The 10818-nt window shown below is 38.9% G+C and overlaps 1 protein-coding gene across 1 annotated transcript; it reads left to right on the forward strand.

The window, feature by feature from the left end:
- The first annotated feature begins 1386 nt into the window (after positions 1-1386).
- LOC128867136 (uncharacterized) lies at positions 1387-6861 on the forward strand. The gene is made up of 2 exons (XM_054108235.1): positions 1387-5269; positions 6188-6861. Exons 1-2 carry the CDS (start codon positions 1387-1389, stop codon positions 6859-6861), a joined length of 4557 nt encoding a protein of 1518 aa, XP_053964210.1.
- The last annotated feature ends 3957 nt before the right edge of the window (positions 6862-10818 follow it).

A 10818-nucleotide genomic window follows, 5' to 3' on the forward strand; every position in this document is an offset into this window, starting at 1 on the left:
AATAAATAATAATAGAAATATTACTGGCTTTTTTGTATAAACCCGACAATTTACAAGTTCCCTTGCACGGTACGGAAAAGATCTTAGTCCATGAAAGACCCACCGTGAATGTCTCAAGAGTGGTGCGTTCGACCTGCCTCCCGAATATCTTTCCAATACTTCTAGCAGCCAACCGAGCTTATTATTTTCACCCACCGGAAATGATGGACTGCTGTTCAACTTCTCATAATTTACAAGTTCTACAAACTCAATGCTTTTTATTATTGACGTGATAACGTCTTATAATTGGATTTAGCCGGCTGCACGCACGAAAAAATGTGTCGTTACCTTGCTCATTAGTGTTACCTTGCTCATTTGTCGTTACCTTGCTCATTGCCGTTACCTTGCTCATTTGTCGTTACCTTGATCATTAGTGTTACCTTGCTCATTGCCGTTACCTTGCTCATATGTCGTTACCTTGCTCATTGCCGTTACCTTGAATGAACTGCAAGCGAAAGCGCGGAACGAACGACAAAGCAAACAAAGCAAACGAACGGCAACGTTCGACATCTTGCTCTCTCCTACTTAAGTGAGCGTATATATGTATGTATATGCGCAAATGTACATATATAAATTCACTTATTTGTATTTGCATATGCCTTCTTATTGATTATTATTAATTTGATTTACTTGAAGAATTTAAAATAAAACCAAGTTTGTTAATAATACCTGTTATTTTAATGTTATTATTATTTTTTGACGTGATAACGTCTTATAATTCTATATAGCCGGCTGCACGCACCAAAAAATGCGTCGTTATCTTGCTCATGCGTCGTTACCTTGCTTGAACAGCATGTTATGTTATGTTATGTTATGTTATGTTATGTTATGTTATGTTATGTTATGTTATGTTATGTTATGTTGTGTTATGTTATGTTATGTTATGTTATGTTATGTTATGTTATGTTATGTTATGTTATGTTATGTTATGTTATGTTATGTTATGTTATGTTATGTTATGTTATGTTATGTTATGTTATGTTATGTTATGTTATTGTTGCCGACTTAAGCAACCCGTAAAAATTTACGAAATAGAGCAACTCTGTGCGAAATTATGACTTGTCACTATAACTAAGCTTTGCTCTTTTATATCGCTCATTTCATTTTTATCGGTGCTCGCGGACACATATAAGGCCTAATTGAAAGAAATAAAGAATAAGAGAGGAAAACTAAGGTAAAGGAAAACTGAAATATAATTAAACTACGAATTGTAAAAAATATGTAAAAACTAAAAGAATAAAATAAATAAATACCTTTACAGGTTTTTTAAAGCATCAATCAAAGAAGCTATTAAAAATTAGAATCCTCTTTTCTTTACAACAAATCTTTAAAAAACCTTATTAAATGATGGCGGAATTAAACGGTGCTCCAGCAACGCTAAACACAATGGCTGAAGAAGTTGTAGTGCAAAATGATTGTGAGTATAACGTCACTAGTCCTGCACCGCCTGCAGATCAAAATTTACAAATAAATCTAGATGGCGACGGTGGCAGTCTCAGCGCACCACAAGAATTGCTAATCCATAGCAGAAAAAAACAGCTCCGTTTACAGCAACTAGAAGAGACCATGCGTTTAAGAGAAGAGTATTTACGGGAAAAATTTCGCATTTTAAACGCAGAAGATGCAGACGAGGAAATAGAAGGTTCATGTGTTATTGGCCCCACCAAAATGTGTGGAACTAATGTGAGCGGTAACACAGCATTTTCGCCTACTCCAGTGCAGCCTGTACAAAATAACAGAACCAACATATGTCCAGCGCGTGAGGTACCGGTACATACGGTTATGCAGTCACCACGTCAGCCGTCGACGCGGACTGCGGCAGAGCGTAGTCAGGCCTTACATGTAGACTGCAACGGTAATTCGCCAAACATATTTACAACGTTCACAGCACCAACAAGTACAGCACGTTCGCCAAATCAGGTATTCGCAAGTCAATCAGCCGAAACCTGTAATTTGACGACTTCGCAGTTTGCAGCGCGGCAATGCGTGCCAAAAGACTTGCCGGTATTTAGCGGTGACCCCCAAGAGTGGCATATTTTTGTTAGTGCATATGAACAGAGCACACAAATGGCTGGTTACTCTCATCATGAGAATTTAGTTCGCCTTCAAAAGTGTCTACGTGGTAAGGCTAGGGAGGTCGTGCGCAATTTACTGGTATTACCGGAGATGGTACCTGATATTATAAATACGCTCAGAATGTATTTTGGACGTCCTGAGCAAATACTTAGAGTACTTATTGATAGGGCGCGTCAATTACCATCGCCTAAGGGTAAACTTGATCTACTCATCGACTTTGCATTTGCTATCAAGAATATAGTAGCAATAATTCATGCAAGCAAACTAAGCGGTTACCTCAACAGCCCATTACTATTGCACGAATTCGTTGAGAAGCTCTCTCAGGAGTCAAAACTTAACTGGGCAATTTATTCAACTGGCATGAATAACCCTTGCTTGGAAGATTTTTCTACCTGGTTGTCCACATTGGCTGAAGCAGCTTGCCGTGTTACGAATCCGGCATCACTCTCAGAGAAACTTAACAAGCGTGAAGCTCATTTGCACACGCATAAATCTGATGCCGTTTTAAAACAATACGAAGAAGCAAAATCTATGCCCAGATGCGCAGTATGTAATAACCCGCATAAGGTTCCTCAGTGTGACCGGTTTAAAGCACTCACTATGAATGAGAGATGGGACTTTGTTAAGAGGAAAAATCTATGCCGCCAGTGTTTGGGAACACACTCTCGCCGCTGCTGGAGTAACAAGTCGTGTGGGGTGGATAGCTGCACAATACGTCACCACAGGCTCCTTCATTCTGATGTTAACAAAAATAGTGAAGTTTCAACGATGCTGAATAACCACCGTTCGATTTCCAGCAACAACACCACATATTTTCGAATCTTACCGATAGTTTTGTATGGAAGAAATAAAACAATATCCACATACGCGTTTATGGATGATGGATCTACACTAACACTTATAGATCAAACACTTGCAGATGAATTGGGTGAGGCTGGCGTTCCCGATCCTCTATGCATTCACTGGACTGGAGATATAAACCGATATGAAGCTGATTCGCAACGGCTCGATTTACGAATTTCAGGTAATATTCAAGGTGCGAAAATATATCCACTCCGAGGTGTTTACACGGTTAGTAGCTTAAATATGTCATCATCAACATTGATTGCTGACCAATTGAAAACAAAATATGCACATTTAAAAGGCATTCCCTTGCCAAACTTTATTGACATAGTTCCTAAGCTAATTATTGGTGTAAATAACCCCAATTTGATAATGGCACAGAAGATACGTGAAGGTGGATGGCAAGATCCCGTAGGGGCGAAAACCAGATTAGGGTGGACAATTTTTGGTGGCGGTAATAATCAGAGTAAAGGTAACGGATTAAACTTACATAAATGCGACTGCGAGAGCGATAACAACTTGCATGAACTCGTAAAGTCTTTCATGTTGAATGAAAATATTGGAATTTCAGTGCCAAAGGTAAATCCAGTTTCAATGGAAGATCAACGAGCCATAGAAATTTTGGGTAACTGCGAGTTGCATGAGGGTCAGTACACCGCGAGCTTGCTGTGGTCAAATGATAATGTACGATTGCCAGACAGCTTGCCAACAGCTCTTAGTCGCTTTAAGTGTCTGGAACGTAAGTTATCTAGCAATCCTGAACTACAACGCAATATGCAGGAACAAATTGACAACTTAGTTAAGAAAAATTATGCGACCAAGTTACCGAACGAAGCTATAAATGACCGTGGTGACAAAATTTGGTATTTGCCGGTTTTTATTGTCCGCAATCCGCACAAGCCAAATAAAATTCGACTTGTGTGGGATGCAGCCGCAAAATCTAGAGATGTATCCCTAAACAATTTCTTACTGAAAGGGCCAGATATGTTAACTCCACTAGTAAATATATTATTCAACTTTCGAATGGGTAGAATCGCAATATGCGGTGATATCGAAGAAATGTTCCACCGCATTAAGTTACGACACCCAGACGCAGATGCTCAGCGTTTTCTCTGGCGTACTAACATGAATGATCCGATAAACGTTTACAGGCTCAACGTTTTAAGTTTTGGTGCTTCTTGTTCTCCATGTATAGCGCATTACGTGCGAAATCTAAATGCTTCGGTACACGCTGCTCAAAATTCTCAGGTAGCGTGTGCAATAAAGAATCACCATTACGTCGATGATTTTATTGATTCGGCTCGAACCGTCGACGAAGCTATCAAATTGGCAAAAAATGTTCGAGATGTTCACTCTAAATGTGGTTTCAACATGCGTAATTGGTCAAGCAATTCGCCAGATGTTTTAGCAGCGCTTAATGGAGATGGGGAGCCACAACTTAAATCATTTGACTGCAGTAAGGATGTCATAAATTTCGAAAAAATACTTGGTATGTACTGGGAACCAAAATCCGATACATTCAGCTACGTGCTCAAATTTGTTCGGCTTAAGCGCAATGTATTCGCGGACAGGGTCGTCCCTACAAAGAGAGAAGTATTGCAAGTGCTCATGTCAGTTTTCGATCCGCTGGGACTAGTAGCTTGCTTAACTTCGTATCTAAAGATTCTTATTCAAGATATCTGGCGAAGTGGAATAGACTGGGATCAACCGTTAAATTATGAACTTTCATTGAAATGGAAAACTTGGATTGAATACATTCCCGTTATTACTAGCGTGTCGGTACCGCGTTGCTACTCTCCACTCCTTTACGAGGATGACTGTAAAGTACAACTGCATACGTTCGTAGACGCAAGTGAAAATGCATACGCAGCCGTATCATATTTTCGTATTGAAGCTGGAGGTCACGTCGTCAGTAGGTTGGTGGCAGCTAAAGCAAAGGTCGCACCGTTGCGCCCGCTCTCAATACCACGACTGGAACTACAGGCTGCGGTAATTGGTGCACGTTTAACAAACATGGTTGAGGAAGCACATCATATAAAATTTGAGAAACGTTGCATCTGGAGCGACTCAAAAACCGTTCTAAAGTGGCTTCATGGTGATCCGCGTAAATTTCAACAATTTGTAATGTTTCGTATCGCTGAAATCCAAGAAGCAACTGCTATCAGTGAATGGCGTTGGATACCAACAAAAATGAATGTCGCTGATATTGCTACGAAAACGAGGCCTTGCATTGAGGTAGCTCATCAGTGGATAAATGGTCCCGCTTTCCTTACTTTACCTACTAAAGAGTGGCCGGAACAAGAAGATCTGGGTACGGTGAACCCTAGCGAATTTCGAACTAAGCTTCTAATTCACAACGTGCGAAAGGTAAATATCAACTTTGAATATTTTTCGAATTGGCTTCGACTATATAGAGCTATAGCAAACTGTGTGCTTTACATCGAAAAACTTAAACAACGGCTCCAAATCACATCGGAAGGCAGTCATCTAACCGCATGTCATTTTCGGCGTGCAAAACTGTTTATTTTTAAGACAATCCAAATGGAACATTTTGACGACTGGTCATTGCTTAAAGTTGGTAAGCCTGTATGTAAAACTGGTCCGCTACGAAACCTGCAAGTTTATATGGACGACGAGCATCTCATTCGTGTGAAAAATAGGGCAACATATTTTCAGTCATGCGACCAGCCTCAACGTGATTTCATTGTTCTACCACCTGGTCATCGAGTAACCTATCTTATAGTAGATCACTATCATCAACGCTTTTACCATATTCAGCACGAGACAGCCTTGAATGAGGTAAGACAATTGTTTTTTATACCAAAACTGCGATCGTTATTTAAAGCTGTGAGGCGAAATTGCCAAGTATGTAAAATCGCGAACGCCGCTCCGCAAGCTCCACAAATGGCGCAATTACCAACAGCCCGGCTTGCCGCATATTCTCGTCCCTTTACATATGTTGGAATCGATTATTTTGGGCCGATCTTAGTTACTGAAAACCGCAAGGCGAAGAAGAGGTGGGGAGTATTGCTGACCTGCCTGACAATAAGAGCTATACACATAGAAATAGCCCATTCTCTAAGTACTGACTCCTGTCTAATGTGCTTGCGAAATTTCATTGCTCGCCGTGGCTGCCCTGTTGAAATATATAGCGATAACGGTACGAATTTTCGCGGGGCAGATAGCTTTTTAAAAGACGAGCTGCTTAAACTGAATGCTTCTATCGTAGAACGTGAACTTGCTCACAAAGGTATCGCCTGGAAGTTTAATCCACCAGCTGCACCTCACATGGGTGGAGCATGGGAACGCCTAATAAGAACAACAAAGGCAGTGCTGTATAAGATTTCGCCGTCGCAGAGATTCTCTGATGAAAGTTTACGTTCGGCTTTGCTGGAGGTGGAGATGATCATTAATTCTCGACCGCTGACATATCTATCGCTCGACTATGAAGACCAGGAACCGATTACCCCAAACCATTTTTTATTGGGTAGTTCAAATGGAGCCAAGCCGTTTTGTAAACCTGAAGAAATTAGCTTAAAAATGAATTTACGTCAAAGCGAGATGTTTGCGAATTTATTCTGGCGTCGATGGGTACGTGAAATGATTCCATCACTTACACGCCGCAGTAAATGGTTTGAAAAAGTGAAACCCATAAGCGAGGGTGACATCGTATTGATTGTCGATGAAAACGCAGAAAGGAACACTTGGCTAAAAGGTATAGTCGTCGAAACAACGATGGCAAAAGATGGACAAGTAAGGCGTGCTAAAGTAAAAACGAGGCAAGGTGTTTTAGAACGACCAGCAGTAAAGCTTGCAGTGCTCGACATCGGCAAAGACAAGGCAAGCTCCGAAGATTCGTCCGCTTACCGGGGGGACATTGTTGCCGACTTAAGCAACCCGTAAAAATTTACGAAATAGAGCAACTCTGTGCGAAATTATGACTTGTCACTATAACTAAGCTTTGCTCTTTTATATCGCTCATTTCATTTTTATCGGTGCTCGCGGACACATATAAGGCCTAATTGAAAGAAATAAAGAATAAGAGAGGAAAACTAAGGTAAAGGAAAACTGAAATATAATTAAACTACGAATTGTAAAAAATATGTAAAAACTAAAAGAATAAAATAAATAAATACCTTTACAGGTTTTTTAAAGCATCAATCAAAGAAGCTATTAAAAATTAGAATCCTCTTTTCTTTACAACAGTTATGTTATGTTATGTTATGTTATGTTATGTTATGTTATGTTATGTTATGTTATGTTATGTTATGTTATATTATGTTATGTTATGTTATGTTATGTTATAAGAAGAAGGTTTTTCAAGAAATGCGGAGGGTTTAATGTCGCCAAATATTTTTATCCTGTGGCTTCGGAGATTGGGGCATTCATCTAGTAAGTGGTCGACCGTGGAAAGTGATCCACAACAAGGACATGTGTTTTTGGGTTTCCCTGTGAGGAGGTGTTCGTGTGTCAAGAGGATGTGCCCAATGCGTAACCGTATAAAAGTAGTGGTTTGGCTCCGAGTGTTATTATTTGGAAAGTGGGGGTTTTGTCCTGATGGGTTAACTTTGCTGTACCAGGATGAGAATTCTTTTCAATTCTTATCTTTCTCACTTTCAATATATGCTGCAACGGTCCTAATCGAATCGTGTTTTTCAAATGTTGCAAAAGTAAGGCAGGGTTTGGAGATGGATTTGTTTGGCGGCCGCATCTGCTGCTTCGTTACCTGGGATCCCAGCATGACCCGGGACCCATAATAAGTTGATCTTTTTATGATGAGTATTTAGTGCTGCTTTAAGTAATCCTTTTTGTTGTGTTTTGTAACTCCAGTTTCGATAATTTAAAATTGAAACTTCACTACAAAATTGCCAGGCTCTTCTCGTGTAAGGAAGTGAATATTCTTATTAACAGCATCTTACTCGCATCCATCCTTCTCTCTAGGTATTTCCTGAAATAGCATCTTTAAATAAAATTTTTCAACGATATCAAGTGGAAAAACCCTTAGGCATTATTTCTTTACGGTCTTACAATTTCAAAATAAAACAACTTTATACGGACGCCCATGCTTGGTAAGCCCTCTCCTTCAACAATGATATTGGCTGTGCACTTTTGCGGCCAACGTTGCGTTTCGGTCACCACAATTCGCGATTAATCGTGATAAATTGTGCGTAATCAACTTTAGCATACAAAAAAAGTGAAGCCATACATCAGTCGCTCTTAACTATACTGTTTTTAAAAATTTTACGAGTAGGGATTACTGTATACAAATATGTACATTCATGTACACACACGTAGGCACTAACAAACTTGTACGTGAAAGCATAGACCTGGAGTACTTTGCTAGGCCGTTGGCCAGCATTGATTATGAAAAATATTTTTGCGTGCAGCCGACACCATTTGCGTACATTGTTGGCACAGTGTGCATGTGTAAGTATGTATAAGTTTATGCATATATACATATATTTTATGTATTTTAAGTAAATTTTTCATCATTACTTTTGTCGTGGTTGGGCTGTGGTGTTGCGCATTTTTAATGCGACAATTTCTTGCCTGTTACTCAGGTTTTCTTTACTCCATTGTTGCCTTTGTTTTCGTTGTGGCTTCTTATTAAAAAATTACACATAATTTTTCACGATGTTGAAAATGGGCTGTATGCCACATTTTAGGGTGGTATGAAAATTGCAAGGTCTTTAAAGCTCGAATTTCTGTTTTAAGTCAATTTCAATTCCGGAGAAAAACGGCTTCAAAGTTGCAATTTACTTTGCCTCCTTAAGTAAAAGCAATGACATACAATGTTTCCATCTAATGAGATGCCGTTAACGGATATCGCCATGAATTTTTTACACATTGTAAAAGAAGAGCTTAAGATCCTTTCAGCATATTTATCTGAAAACATAGTTGTAGAATTATCTCATTATTGAATTAAATGACTTAAATGACTTAAATATACTGCGAAGTCCGCAATTTCTGAATGAAAAATTATACATTTCGAATGGGGAAATTTTTGCTAACATTCGGGCATATTTGTGGATCAGTCTCTGCAATTTCGTGCCGAATGTTTTCATTAAAAATTTTAGTTATTTTGGACCTACGGCTTTCTTTTCAGGCGCGGGAACAAGAAGAAGTCCGGAGGGAACAGGTCTGGGCTGTAGGGAGAGTGGGGAAGCACCGGAACACCTATCTTGGCCAATGCAGAGGTGCAGGCGAAGGCGGTGTGCATTGGCGCATTGTCGTAATGAAGGGTCCAATTGTTGACGAGGTCGGGCTGAACCCGAGCGACGCGGTTTTTCAGCCGAAGGAGCACTTCTTTGTAAAATGCCGCATTTACAGTGCTTCCTGGAGGTACAAACTCCTTGTGGACGATGCCTCGAGAGTCGAAAAAGATGATCAGCATGGTTTTGACCTTGGATTTCGACATGCGCGCCTTCTTGGATCGTGGCGACTGGCTCGTGTGCCGTTTTACCTGGGCACTGTACAGAGATTGGTCCCCGTAAGCCTCCTTGAGTAGCCCAATGGTTTCAGTACTCGTTTTGTTTAGCTTTACGCAGAATTTAACCTTGCTCCAATGATCGCTGCATTTTCGCCACTGCAAAATCCTAACACACTTTTAAAACAGCTTTCTCGCGCGAAGCGATGCACAGCTGTTGCCAGCGAACTGGCACCGGTTTCTAGTGGAGGGGGGAAGGATGCTTCGCGCGGGAAGGCTCCTTACTTTTCAATCAAACACTGTATTAATATAAATCCTACGAGGGATAAGCAGGCATTGTCAAAAGCTTAAATAGCTCACCTATATATAGACAGTAAGAATTTTAAAGAATTTTCTTTACAATTTTTTCAATCTTAGACGAATCATTTTTACGAAAGCTTTATTGAAAAATTCTGTTTGATCTCAACAAAAATGTTTGTCTTGTTGATTTTATTAATAATAAAAATATAAACATGTTTGCCATTCAAATTGCCTGCTTTTTTCTAACAATTCTCAACATCCATACCCATCCATACCATATCAACCTCATACCTCCGTTACCTGCATGGCTCAAATGTGTTTAAATGATAAATATATAAATATTTTAAATATAATTTGGTTTTCTGGTTTACATATTTTTTAAATTTTTCTGTAGTATTTAAAGCAAGTTTTTCAAATAATTCCGTATATACAGTTTTTTGTGTGGTTTAACAATTTTTTTTCTGTTGAATGAAGAGCGAGATCTTCAAAAATAATTTGATTAAACAATTTTATTTTTATTTTTTCTTACCAAATTTAAAGCGAGTTTTTCAAATAATGTGGTATATATACATTTCTTTTGAATTTTCAGTTTATTTGTTTTGGCGAGAAGCGATTTAAAACACTCTAAGCAAAAATATTTTGGACGAGCTATTTTGACCAGTTGAAACTTTTCCATAAAAAACAAATGCTGTGTCCTTTTTTACGTAAACATAGTAATAATAATGTAATAACTTTTTTGCATTACACCTACGCACAATTAGCATATCATAATCTGAAAGGCTAGACACCCTCTTAGAATAAAAAATACCCTGTAGCGAAATTTCAAGCGAAGTCGGTCATCTAAATACCAGAAAAAAACTCAATCTTAGTTTGAACCGAATTAATAAAAAAGTTCAAAAAGGGTTAAACTCAACTCCGATTGACATCGGCGGGGCAGCTCCTAACTACATTATTGAACTTGATTGTTCCGTACCCTATTTTACTGAAAAAAAGCTCTTAAAGCTACAAAAAAGCTAAATTAACATCATTATTTTTTGTTAGTGAAGACTTATTTTTGACATTAAAACAGTGTTGCCTATATATAATACATTTTTTATACTTATATTGAGATATCACAAACTGTTGAGCGTCAA

Source organism: Anastrepha ludens, chromosome 6 (assembly GCF_028408465.1).
Source record: "Anastrepha ludens isolate Willacy chromosome 6, idAnaLude1.1, whole genome shotgun sequence".
NCBI lineage: Eukaryota > Metazoa > Arthropoda > Insecta > Diptera > Tephritidae > Anastrepha > Anastrepha ludens.

Bases quoted from the DNA above. Each gene is read 5' to 3' on its own strand.
- LOC128867136 (XM_054108235.1), top strand. From the start codon at position 1,387: ATGGCGGAATTAAACGGTGCTCCAGCAACGCTAAACACAATGGCTGAA. The intron at 5,270-6,187 runs GTACGGTGAACC...CTTCTATCGTAG, and splicing joins GCCGGAACAAGAAGATCTGG to AACGTGAACTTGCTCACAAA.